Consider the following 14323-nt stretch of genomic DNA (forward strand, 5'->3'; position numbering starts at 1 on the left):
CTATAAAAATGACAACAAAAAATCATTTGTTTTTTCACAAATGTTTCATCTTTCGCCTAGCAGTTGAAACTGCACTACTGAGTCTTAAAACAAAGGCAAATTATTCAGTTCTTAAAAATGTCATAAAGCTTTATTTTGTAGTATAGGATTAACATTCTGAGCTGCATCAGGCTGTCAGGATTTGAGTGGGGAGCTGGTGGGAGTAACTGCTCTTGCAATCTTCTCACCTTCTAAACATCTTAATCTCTACTTCAAAATAGGCTGCTGCTGCTGCTGCTAAGTCGCTTCAGTCGTGTCCGACTCTGTGCAACCCCATAGACGGCAGCCCACCAGGCTCCCCATCTCCGGGATTCTTCAGGCAAGAACACTGGAGTGAGCTGCCATTTCCTTCTCTAATGCATGAAGGCAACTAGTTCTAATTTCAGAAGACAACTAGTGAAATGATTAAGTTCATCATGAACAAACTTATTCTATATTAAAAAGTTGGACTATGGTCCATTATGGTCAAGTTAGAGAAAACAGAGGCTAAGAAAATATATTTTTTAGTTTTTATGAAAATAAGACAATGTTACTGAGATTCAAACTAAATCCTAATTATAAGGTTAATAATGAGGAAACCACTCTGTGTGACCCAAGGGCCACCAAGAAAGTTAACATCTGAGGACTATAAAGAACATGAGTAGTATTGTTACTTGTTCTTATAGAATTCATGTATTTTATTAAAGAACAATATGTTGTCTAATCTTTGATCCTGAAAGTAAGATCTGAACTCTAGAGTACTTTACAGGTCCAGAATGTTTAATGTATTTAATTCTCTATACAAGTTCTCCAAATGAAGGTTAGGAGAAAAAAGGAAAGTTCAGTCAGTCTGAGCTTGTAGAAATATTTAATGTTCATAAAGAATGATACCCTAGAGAACATGTAGAATGTGCTTTCTCTCTTTATTTCTACTTTAAACTTTGGGCATTCATTTATTCTTTCTTGATATGGAAGAATGTAGAAAAACAGCTATGAGGTTGCAAGGAAGGCTCTATTACATAGTCCAATATTTTCAATTCAATCTGGAGTTTAAAAAAATCTTTTAATATTTGTATTTTAAAGTATCAGAATCGAGGTTAGAAGGGACAGAAATTCACACACAATATTTCAAGTAAAGAGAGGCATTTACTGTAAGGCTGTTGGGAACGTTCACGTGAATCCAGGAGAAAATGAGCTCCCAGACTTCAGGAGGGCAGGAACAATGCCAGCTCTGTGGACTGGGCCCCCTCATTTCCAGCCCCTCGTCCCTCACGAAGCTCTGGTCTCCTCCTCCCCCCACAAAGGCTTCCATTAGTCCTGCTAAACTTGGAGTGAACACAGCCCTGTAATGACCATCCCAGAAGTTACTCTGCGTGATTTTTCAAATTTAAACACACACACACACACACACACACACACACACACACGCACACACACGCGCACACACACACACACACAATGGGTTGGAGTTTTACGGTTTTCCAACTGCAAATTCCTGAGAGACAATCTTGACTGGTCCAGTTTAACTTTTTGGGCTGAGTTTAAAGACTCTAAGATTGGCTGCTTTTGAGACAAATGTTCAATCTTGGTTTAACTAGCTGTGGTCATTGAGGGAAACATCCCATGGCGTAAAACACAGCTGCTTAGAAGAGGAGGCATAGGTTTAAGCCTAGAACATGTAATATCATAACCCCCAGAAAAAGGGAGGACAACAAACAGCACTGGAGGTGAGGTGAACAGGACAAGCCCAGAAAAGAAATAAGTGGTAACACTGATGGAAACTCATGGTGAAAACAGGATTAACAGAGCTTAGACTGTGTTGCAGACTGAAGAGAAAAGCAAAGCTCCAACAGTAGATGAGCTCCAAAGAGAAGAGACAAGGCAGTCAAACAAGCGACGGGAGTAAGCAGCAAGCTACAGGCCAGGCACAGGAAGCCATGCATCGGACGAAGCTAAGTTTGCAGACATTAGATATATAGCAAAGCATTCCTTTTATGAAGAGCTTATGTATACCACCAGGCTGGCTGTTCCACAAAGGTAACACAGGCAGGCTAGTATCAGTGGTACTTAGAGTTTAACCCATTTCATTTTCCATTACTATAAGTTCCCTAAGGACAAGATCTATTTCTAATGGCTCCTAGATGTGGCAATCTCATTCCTATGTCCATATGTACATACACCTGATCCCAAAAAGGGAATCCCTAGAGGACAGTTTCCCTGGGTATCAGAATCAGAAACCCAACGTCATTTACCTGCTTCTGGCATGCACCAGGATACCCCTTTTCCACTATAAATGAACTGTATCAGTTGCTACCCTGTGAGTATCACAAGACCAAGAGAAAGGAACAGAAGCCTCTAGGGATGAAACCTCAATAATCATGGGAGAGTAATTCAGAACATTCTGTCATCTGGAAAGAATACACACTCTCTGAGAAAGAGTATCATGGCTCTCTCTCAGGTTGTAGTCATGTCCCAAACATGACTGCTCTCAATCCTCATGCTGGCAACGGCCACATACCTGGCTGCTGGTGACTGACGGGGTAACCAAGGGAAGCCGTGCTGAGCATCGGGCACTGTGGCTGGCACTGAGGGTGCTCTCAGTAAGTGTTAAGTTCTGTCCCCTCACCAGCTTCAAAGAATCAAGTAAACGCAGTACTGCCAAGGAGATAAACTGCACAAGTTTATGTTTATCTTACTTTGGATAATAAATTTATGATCTTCCTAGTCAGTCAAGCTCTAACTCACATCATTCTATATTTATTTACTTTTACTGTATTCAGTGACTATTGTGTTACCTGAGACCGATTTGTGGATAGATAAATGTATATACTCTAAATAAGAAAAAAGGGAATTTAATTAATTTGTTTGACATGAATACATGGGTATACTTTATAAAGGCCACAGCAGTGGGAAGAATTTATTTTTCACCATAGATTAAAATGGGGGTGCTCTGATTTTAAGACTGTGATAAGGACAAAAACCAAGAATACAGTTCCAGCATTCCCTTTGACCTTCTAAGTAAAGCAGTTACAGATATAAGATTCACAGAAATTTAAAGATGGAATAAAAAATACTGCCTTAAGTCTAGCTAACAGACTGGTCTAAATCAGGCCCTTATTCATCTGGGACTGAGATGTAATCATATTTTAAGTCCACAGAGTTAAGTATTTGATATAGTGTGTTCTTTTACTGCTTTACTTGCATATCTCAGAAAATTCATTCATTCATATATGGAAATTATACTAAGACATCATATGATTGAAAAATAAAGCATTTACTATGGTCTGTGATCCCAAGGAATTACAGTCCCTTTGAGAAAAAGATAACACAAGTAGAATACCTGGGAACATTAATACAGGGTTAAACTGGACTATTCTCTAACCTGTTTGATATTTCTTCAATGATTTAGATAAATATATGTATCTTTTACACACAACTTCAGATGTGACACAGTGTTAAAGAAAAAAAAAAAACAAAGTAAGCAGCCAACTCAGGATCTGAAAAGAATCTTGACAGGATGGGCCAAAATTAACCGGGATGAAGTCTGGACTTAGGGCGGAAAAAACAAATGACCAAGTAAAATTAATAGATCATAGATTTTTAGAACCCAAAGTCACACAGACACAGGGATCTAAAGTTCAGTAATTAAGTAGGGTAACATGTAGTCAAAACAATAACAACCCCAAAAAGAAGAGAAAAAGAAAAGAAATCCAACCCACTGATATTAGACTAAGTGCTTTCTTTGTGCAGAGCACTTAATGAACACAGGTACTTCCAGCAGCCAACAAGTCCTACCCTGCATAGTAGTATTACCATTTAATTAAGGTTCTGTTATAACTATTTGGCCCATGATACCATAGCTACTAAGTAAAAAGCAGAGACTTAAACTCAGATCTGACTCCAGAGTCTGTTTATTCTTCATTATACCATGCAATGCTTCATGCTGATAAGACTATTTCCAAATAAAAATTCTGTCCAGAGGGACAATGGAGGAAGAGAAGCAAGACTGATGGAGAAGAAAGAGGGGCTAATTAGTTCTGCAGGAGGACAACCTAGAGTAGCTTGGAGACTAGAATAGTTAAGTAGAATAACTTAACTATTTGGCCCCTTTATTGTCCATGACTATCTGTCAAGGACTAAGAATCCCAAGCAAGTAAAAGGCAACCTAGGAAAGACAGCCCAGTGATGACTTTTTGGTGGCCCAAAAGATCTGTTGGTTTCTTTAGGAAATATGAACATTTACTGCTGTCTGAAAAGGGTCTGATGCTGAAGCTGAAGCTTCAATACTTTGGCCACCTGATGTGAAGAGCCGACTCATTGAAAAAGACCCTGATGCTGAGAAAGACTGAAGAAAGAAGAAGAGGGCAGCAGAGGATGAGACGACTGGATGGCCTCACTGACTCAATGGACATGAGTTTGAGCAAGCTCGAGGATATAGTGAAGGACAGGGAAGACTGGTGTGCTGCAGTCCATGGGGTCACAAAGAGTTGGACACGACTTAGTGACTGAACAACAATATTTGGGCCTGGAGATGACTTTTCTTACAAGGAGCAAGCCATGAAATTCATGACCAGCCTAGATAGCATATTAAAAAGCAGAGATATTACTTTGCCAACAAAGGTCCATCTAGTCAAAGCTATGCTTTTTCCAGTAATGTATGGATGTGAGAGTTGGACTATAAACAAAGCTGAGTGGCGAAGAATTGATGCTTTTGAACTGTGGTGTTGGAGAAGACTCTTGAGGGTCCCTTGGACTGTAAGGAGATCCAACCAGTCTATCCTAAAAGAAATCAGTCCTGAATAGTCATTGGAAGGACTGATGCTGAAGCTGAAACTCCAATACTTTGGCCATCTGATGCGAAGAATCAACTCATTGGAAAAGACCCTGATGCTGGGAAAGATTGAGGGTGGGAGGAGAAGGGGAAGACAGGATGAGACGGTTGGATGGCATCACCAACACAACAGACATAAGTTTAAGTAGGCTCCAGGAGTTGGTGATGGACATGTAAGCCTGGCGTGCTGCAGTCCATGGAGTTGCAAAGATTCGGATATGACTGAATGACTGAACTGAACTGAATATTCCATTGTACATGACAAACACACAGCTAACATCACACTCAATGGTGAAAATGTGAAAGCATTTCCTCTAAGATCAGACAAAACAAGGAGGCTCACTCTCACTACTTTTATTCAACATAGTTTTGGAAGTCCTAGCCACAGCAATCAGAGAGGAAAAAGAAATATAAAAATCCACACTGGAACAGAAAAATAAAACTGTCAGTGTCTGCATATGACATGATATGATACATGAAAATGCTAAAAATGCTACCAGAAAACTACTAGAACTCACCAATGAATTTGGTAAAGTTGCAGAATACAAAATTAATATATAAAAATCTGTTGTATTTCTATACACTAACAATGAAAGATCAGAAAGAAGAATTAAAAAAATAATTCCATTTACCAGTGCAATCAAAAAGAATAAAATATCTAGGAATAAACCTAGCAAAGGAAGCAGAGGCCAAGACAACTGTAAGATGCGGATGAAAGAAACTGAAGATGATACAAATGGAAAGATATACCATGTTCTTAGATTGGAAGAATAAATATTGTTAAAATGACTATAGTACTCAAGGCAAAATATAGATTCAATGCAATCCCAATTACCAATGGCATTTTTCACAGAATTAGAAGAAAAACTTTAAAATTTGTATGGAAACACAGAAGGCTCTGAATAGTCAAAGCAATCTTGAGAAAGAAAAACAGAGCTGGAGGAATCAGGCTCCTTGACTTCAGACGATACTACAGAACTTTGTAGTTTCACACTAATCAAAACAGTACTGTACTGGCACAGAGACAGAAATACAGATCAACAGAACAGGACAGAAAGCCCAGAAACAAACCCATGCACCTAAGATCAATTAATCTACAAGAAAAGACACAAGAATATCCAATGAAGAAAAGACAGTCTCTTCAATAACTGGTACTGGGAAAACTGGACAGCTACATGTAAAATAATGAAATTAGAACATTCTCTTAACACCATACACAAAAATAAACTCAAAATGGATTAAAGACTTAAATGTAAGACTGGATAATATAAAACTCCTAGAGGAAAACACAGGCAGAACACTCTTTGACATATATTGTAGAAGTATCTTTTTGGATCCATCTCCTAGAGTAATGCAAATAAAACCAAAAAAAAACAAATGGGACCTAATCAATAATAATTTGAAAAGGATTCAAGCAGGTTTATGAGCTTTCTCTGGTTCTAAAAAAGAAAAGCAATACAGTGAAGATTCAGAAAGATTTCAAAAATTAAAATTTTCAGAAGTGGGTAGAATCCTCAGTTTCACTTTAAAAAAATCTGCTAAAAGCAAAATATTCACTCAGAGGGAGTTACCTAGCAATAATTACAGGACATGGAGTAAAGGTACGACATGGAGTAAAAAGGGAGATGGGCAAAAAGGTGAGGCAAGAGGATTAGGGAGTTCCTTTATCCACTTCGGAGCTCTGGGCTGCAGGGGGAGTGGAACATTGGGTTTGCAGTCACAGGGGGTCCACATGGTAACTGTCGAGATGATCCACATGATAAATGTTACTAGACAGTGACTGAACTTTCTCAAAGCCTCTTCTGTTTATCACTGAGAAAAATGAACTAACGCAGGATAGTTAAAACAAAACCAACAACAGTTGCTCTAGGTAAGAGCCATGGAATGCCACAGGAGGCAGAAAACAAGATGTGCTAATAAGGTGGCAGAAAGCTCACGACGTTTGAGGGCTGGGAGCTCAAGAGGGTAGAAGGGGAGGATGTGGGCGAGTTGAGAGCAAAGGGAGTACCCAGCAACTATGCAAGCCCCAAGGCCAGAGGCCGTTGGAAGGAATCTGAACAGGAGTACTTCTTGAATTAAATCACTGACTGATGCCCACCAGTGTGCTCTGAGTCTCCATTTAAATCTAACAAAATTGTGGTATTTCTTTTTCCTGTCTCCAAGTAAGCAGCATAACACTCTCAGCCTTAATCTGTTCGCCCTAAGAAGGGAGGCTAGGTTAGAAAGTAGAGTCATGATCTTGAGCTGTGCTAAGAACAGGGGAATCTTGGAGTCTGTGCTAGATGCCCACAGCCTTTTAAGCTGGCCTCACTCAGTAAGCAGTACCTGGTTGAAACACAAATCTATTAGCCTAAGATGAGAGGAAGAAACAGACTCTCGGTCCTGGCACTTCGGCAGCTGGTAGCCATCAGAGCAGCACTGATCTGGACGCTCAGGGTTCCATGGCTCCTTTCCAAAGCACGTGCGCTAAGTCCTGGTTAGGCCTTTTTAGGAACTGTGGAAAAAACCTCTTCTGTTCTCTCAACGAGAGGCATAGACAAGCACCAGAACATGTCCTTTGCCACAAGGATAAAGGCAGCTTTTGGGAACAGGCATTTAATCTAGGTTACCATCAAGGGACCTCAGTGTCAAGCATGTTGAAGCCTACCGAAAAACACAGAAAACAACAACAATAAAACAAAAAAGAAAGAAAACAAATGCTACCAAGTGCATTTAAGATGAACAATATGAATTAATAGTTATGAAAAGCACTATCCCAAAGAATCAAATACCATTTCCTTTCTTATCTCAAACGTTGTGTTTGATTTTTTCCTTCCTCTCTCCCTGCCAATCAACATACACTGAGGGATGACAACATGTCAAGTAACACACTGTCAATAAAGTCCACTTTGATAGGGAACAGCAACTCTTTTGGGACAGGACATCTATATGTACGCTATAACTACCCTATGGGAGAATTTTCTGCTCCAAAGAAAGATATTCTGACTTTACAGGGTACTTATACCTTCTTTCATTTATTTCTACTTTGTCAGTAAAGCAAAAGAACCCAAACTAACTCAGTGTCAAAGTGTGTACACAGAAATATCTCACATCAAATTGATAACACTGTCTTAAACCAAGCAAGACTGCTATTTTAAAAATTGTCACCTAACATTTATAAAACACTTTAAGGTTTATAAGCTTCCCTGGTGGCTCAGATGGTAAAGAATCTGCCTGCAATGTGGGAGACCTGGGTTTGATCCCTGGGTTGGGAAGATCCCCTGAAGAAGGAATGGCTCCTCACTCTAGTATTCTGGCCTGGAGAATTCCACGGACAGAGAAGCCTGGCAGCTATGGGGTGGCAAAGAGTAGAACACAACTGAGTGACTTTCACTTTCATTTTTAAGGTTTACAAAGAACTCTCACATACATTATCACTTCAGTTGATCCCCACGCTGTGAGGTGAAAATGACTACCCCTGTTTGACCAAATGAGGAAACAGATGCAACAAGATTAAGGCACTTGTCCCAATTCTCCTAGCTAGTAGCTGGCAGAGGTAAAACTGGAACCCAGATTGGTTTGACTCCAAAGCTGGTGCTATTTCTAATTTACCAAATGTCTCTCAGAAAAAAAAAGATAACATACTCAAGGAATTTTTTTTTTCCTGTTGCATCCAGCGGAAAAATGATGCACTCACTTTAGTTAAGCTAATTAAATATTTAAAAGTTTTTCAGTGACATAAGTGAACTTTTTATCAAAACTTTTTATTTAAACTCTACAAATGTCTCCACAAAATATCCAAAAAGTTTGCATGTTACAACTCAGGAATACAATATTTCTGAAATAATGCTGTCTGTTACTACATCCTTGGTGACCAGGGACCAGAGAGTAACTTAAAATAATAAGAAAGGAGGTCTTGTGTCTAAAGGGGGTACATGATCCTTAGGACAGAGCAATTTACAGTTAAAGACCAAATGACAGCTAAGTCCCCAACTATTTGGCTGGGACTCTAGACGCCGGCGGTCTTGGCCCCCAACTGCTCTTCCTGTAAGTTAGGGACTTTTTCAAATTTCACAGTTCAGTCCTTTGTTAATGTACCTACTCACCTTTTTTTGTATGCATACAAAAGTTAGTTTTCTCTTATTAGTATTCATTTCTGTTCAAATTTTGTTAAGTGGTCAGAACGTCTCACAAGTTCATCAGGTCTTCTTGATTTGGGGTTAGGAAAGGTTACAGACCAAAGGAATTTCCTTCATAAGGCTTTTTAGGCTCAATTTGAGTTTTCTAAGTGAAGTCAAGCACCTCTGTTTTTCTCCCTAATGGGGAGTGTAAGCTTTTGCTATTCAAACCTGCACACACATACAATTTTCTTGTGGTTCCCCCATATGGAAACCATAGGCAGAAATGACTCACAAATGAAACGTGAAAGACAGATTAAAAAACTATACTTACTTAGGAGGAATTCGTGAAACAGGGTTCACATTTGTGACTGGGACCACTACTTGAAGAATGTGTTCAAGGGCTGTTAATCCACCAGCGGCTTGAAATGCAATCTGATCTGCTACATTCTAAATAGAAATACAAAGAGAAATTAGCCCAATTTCCCAGACATAAAATTATAACCAAATGAAATAGTTAGTTGTAGCGTGAAATATTCTGTTGGTTCAATTATTCTATAAACACTTATTGAATGCTTACTCAGTGTGAGGAATTACAGGTCAAAAGTGGTGAACAAAAAAGATCATGGTTGCTGTCCCCTGTGAAGCTTAAAATTTAGTGGATGAGACCAACATTAATCAAATACGTATAACAATTTCCACTATAACAAGTACTCTGAAGAAGAAGGAAAGATACTCTATAGAGCAGTGGGGAAACTAACTCTATATTGGGGAGAAGGTCAGCACAGGCTTTTCTGGGAAAGTTGAGGTTTTGAGACAGGCAAAAGGAAAAGGGAAAGGGACGGAAAGGGATGAAGCACTCCAAGCACAGGAAAAATTCATTTTATAGATAACTTTTTAACAATACTTTAAAAAACTGGATCTTTTTGTAATGTTAATTACCACCTAATAAGATAAATTGACTTCCACAAAGATTTCCTTTGCTAGAACTTTTCTCTTTAGTAATACAAGATAATTTAATGCCTAAGCAGTTAGCTGCATCTTTTTTTTAAAAGCCACTTCAGCTATTTTAGGGAGAATATTAAGTAACCATTTTAGATCTCAACCTATGATTTTTTTCTAGACAATTTCTGAATTATATACAGTTCTTGCGGAAAGGATAACTAAGTTCTTTGCCTTCCTCTGGCACGAGGAAGGCAAGAGTTTTTAAACATCCACAGAATCACTGCATCAAATACGTGAAAAATAGGATGGCAACCTGCTGTGGGCCGAATCGTGTCCCCAGTCTCTGCTGAGTTCTTATGTTGAAGCCCCAACCCCAAGGACCTCAGGATGTAACTGTGTTGGAAGATAAGAAATGTAAAGAGGTGATTTAAATTAAAAGGAGGCTGGTAGGGTGGGGCAGTAATGCACTATGACTGGTGAACTTATCAGAGAAGAGACACCAGGGATGTCGAAAGGAAAAGGTTGTGTGAGGACACAGCAAGAAGGTATGTTTTACAAACCAAGCAGAGAGGCCTCAGGAAAAACCAAACCTGCCAACACCTTGACCTTGGACGTCAGCCTCCAGAACTCTGAGGAAAGTTCTATTATATTTAAGCCACCCAGTCTGTGGTACTTTGTTATGGCAGTCCTAGCCAACTAATATTCAATGTCTCTACTACAACACCACCTTGCATTTGTTTTAATAGCATTCTCACAGTTATCAAGCCTTGAAATGTCTGAGGGACTTTTGGTGGGGGGCGGAGGAGGGGGTACTTGGCAGAGAGATATGAGTTATTCACAAGCTCTGCCAAACATGTTTGCCTGATTCTTCTGATACTCAAAGCAAAATGCTCTGCCTGCTTTATGTGGACTAGAAATTATTAGTTCTAGAACATGTCTGGAGTTTGACAGTATAATATCTTAATCATTCATTTATTCCTTATTGGTACACAATAAAATACAATATGAGACTATAAGAAGTTCATCATGAATCCCAGATAGTACTTCACTTATAAGTCCCAGATAAGATTTTAACCTTAATTTTTAACATTAACAACTAAAAATTTATGTTGTTATTAATGAAAAAATGTTTGCTTACAATAGAACAATCAGAAAACTGAAAAACTAGGTAGGTGCTCAGTCAATTATTTAAAACCATAATGCTGTGACCACTCTTTCTTCTTATGCTGGGATGTCAGTATAAATAGAAAATAGTAATAACTTTGTATTAATACATCACATACGCAGATAAAACTGCACTAATCATAACCATACAGTTATATCATAACTACATGGCAAATTGAACACACCATGTAACAATTACAAAATTAAAAAATAAAGCTCTAAAACATGGCATAGGACCCCTGATACCCAGCCTACTCATTCTCTCTCACTCTCTGCCAGATGTAAAGGCTATCCTGATTTCTGAAATCATAGATTCCTTTTGTCTTCTATTCAGTTCTATAAAAACAGACTCACACTCCATGTATTCTACAATATTTAACTTCTTGCTTGATTCATTTTTTTTTTTTTAATTGCAGTGTAACTGCTTTATAATGTTGTGCTAGTTTCTGGAGTACTACATCATGAATCAGCTATGTGTGTATATATATATATGTCTCCCTGTCCTCTTGACCGTCCCTCCCACACAGCTCCTGTTCCATCCCTCTAGGCCATCACAAAGCACTGAGCTGAGCTGCCTGTGCTAGGTAGCAGGTTCCCACTAGTCATCTATTTCACACAAGTTAGTGTATATATGTCCATGCTAGTCTCTCAGTTTGTCCCAGTTTCCTTCCCCCATGCCTTATGTGAACAGAACACAAATTTGTTCTCTATGTCTGTATCTCTATTCCTGCCCTGCAAATCGGTTCATCAGTGCCATTTTTCTAGATTCCATACATATGTGTTAATATATGATACTTGTGTTTCTTTCTCTGACTCACTCTGCATAACAGGCTCTGGGTTTACCCACCTCACTAGAACTAACTCAAATTCATCCCTTTTTATGGTGGAGTAACATTCCACTGTATTTACATCCCACAATCTTCTTTATCCATTCACCTGTCCATGGACATCGAGGTTGCTTCCATGTCCTGGCTACTGTCAACACTGCGGCAATGAATACTGGGGTACGTGTGACTTTTTGAATTCTGGCTTTCTCAGGGTATACGCCCAGTAGTGGGATTTCTAGGTCATTCCTAGCGCTATTCCTAGCTTGTTAAGCAATCTCCATACTATTCTCCATATTGACTGTACCAATTTACATTTCTACCAACAGTGCAGTAGGGCTCCCTTTTTCCCATATCTTTCCCAGTATTTGTTTGCAGATTTTATTGATGATGACCATTCTGACTGGTGTGAGGTGATCCCTCATTGTAGTTTTGATGTGCATTTCTCTAATAATTTTGCTCTATTATTTTTCCCCCCAATTCATCAATATTATTGTCTGTAGCAGTATTTAGTTCCTCTTATTTGCTGCATAGGATTCTCTTATCTAATGATATACCTCAACTTAATTAAATGTTTCACTGCCGAGTGACATTTGGGTTGTTTCTACTTTGCAACTCTGGACGATGCCGCTTTCAACCTTTCTGTACACGTGTTGGGCACGTGTGACATGTGCTGAGTACATGCTGAAGGGCGGAGCTGCTGGGTCACAGTGCGCGCACAGGTTCAGGGTTATCAGTTACGGCTCAACACCTTTCCAACATGTTCAGAACAATTCCTATACACCCTGCGGTGCAGCGACGATTTCAGTTATTCTAAATTCAAAGCAAAACTTGGCTTTACCAGTTAAAAAAAAAAAAAAAAACTTTAGTCATTCCAACGGGTGTATACCGGCATTCGAGTGAGGTTTTCATTTGCCTTCCCCTGATAATAATGAGGTTGAACACCTTTTGTTTATTGGCTTTAAAAAAAAAAATTTGACGATTACTTTACAACAGGGTGAGGGCTCAGATCGTAAGGATATCATTCAATTAAATTTGATGAATGCTTATCAAGTTCTGAACATTTCCATTACCCTAGAAAGTTCCCTCATGCCCTTTCCACAGTCAATCCTTCCTCCCTGAAGCAACCACTGATTTGATTAATGGTACCACAGGTTAGCTTTCTCTACTGTAGAATGTCATATAAAGGAGATCATATAGTACATACCAATATTTAAATAGGTAGTGATGAGTTATCCTACAAGCAGTTTATCAGAGCCAGGCCTAGGGTAACCTGGGAAGTCTAGGGCAGCATCTAAGGCATAGGGAAAATGGCAGAGGGGCTCTGAGTTATGAGAGGGAAGTAAACACATTATGTTCATTCTCCTTTCTTTTATACTGAAGTAGGAATTATAGATAAAAAATATTTAATAATGTTTCAAAAATAGCCACATTAAAAGTAAGGAAAACATCTCTGTAAAATAGGGATGGAAGAGCTGATAATAATGCTTCCCTGCTGGTCTAGAGGTTAATAATTTTCCTTGCAACACAAGGGACACAGGTTCTATTCCTGGTGTGGGAAGATCCCACATGCTGCGGAACAACTAAGTCCGTTGCCACAACTACTGAACCGGCACTCTGGAGCCCACGAGCCACAACTTCTGAAGCCCTTGCGCCCTAGAACCTGTGCTCCATAACAAGAGAGCCCACCACAATTATAAGCCCATGCACTGCAACTAGAGAGTAGCTCATGCTCTCCACAACTAGAGAAAGCCCGTGTGCAGCAATAAAGGCCCACCATAGCCAATACATAAATAAATACGTAAGTAATTCTTAAAAAAACCACACAGAGCAAGAGGGCAACTTTCAGCAGACTCTTAAAAGAACATCTGCCTTTCTAGACTCTTCCGCAGCTTTCACAGTGATTCAGGCTCAAGTTCCGACTACTCCTCTCCTGTTACAGCTCTTCACTCCTGCCGCTTCTGTCCATGCCTCCTCTTACCAGGTCAGTTCAGGCTCTCCTGGTCTCTTGCTGGAGGCCCTGCAGCAACCTCCTAATTAGCATCTCCGGATGCAGGCTCACAGCAGCCGCATTCTCTAGGGCTGTGCTTCCCAAACCCTCTAACACAAGTCAGGTGTTTTGTTTGTTTTTACGATTTTCACTCCATTGAAAATACTTTTGTAAAGTATTGGCATGACCAATACTTTTGTGAAATATTATACAAATGAGGGACAAAAGATATACTAAGCTTGAACCCACATTTTAAAATATTAGATGAAAGTCATGAAATTACTCTTGATCTGTACACTTATCTCACCATTTCTAGTGACAATAGCCTGGCACTGGCCTGTGGACTCCCTTTTGAGTAGTCCTGCTCTGAATGCCTCTATATGCAATGAAGATAACATTATCAAGAGTAAACGTGATCACGCTACTCTGGGGGTAGAACATGTGAATGATTTCT

At 39.3% G+C, this 14323-nt stretch overlaps 1 protein-coding gene across 5 annotated transcripts in view; it reads right to left on the minus strand.

The window, feature by feature from the left end:
* SCAPER (S-phase cyclin A associated protein in the ER) overlaps positions 1-14323 on the minus strand; it is a 396679-nt gene that overhangs the window by 133429 nt on the left and 248927 nt on the right. For all 5 annotated transcript variants that reach the window (XM_061158921.1, XM_061158918.1, XM_061158919.1 and 2 more), the window contains one exon: positions 9281-9396. In XM_061158921.1, coding sequence (XP_061014904.1) covers positions 9281-9396 — 116 coding nt within the window. The remainder of the gene's footprint in view (positions 1-9280; positions 9397-14323) is intronic.

This window comes from Dama dama, chromosome 13, assembly GCF_033118175.1.
Source record: "Dama dama isolate Ldn47 chromosome 13, ASM3311817v1, whole genome shotgun sequence".
NCBI lineage: Eukaryota > Metazoa > Chordata > Mammalia > Artiodactyla > Cervidae > Dama > Dama dama.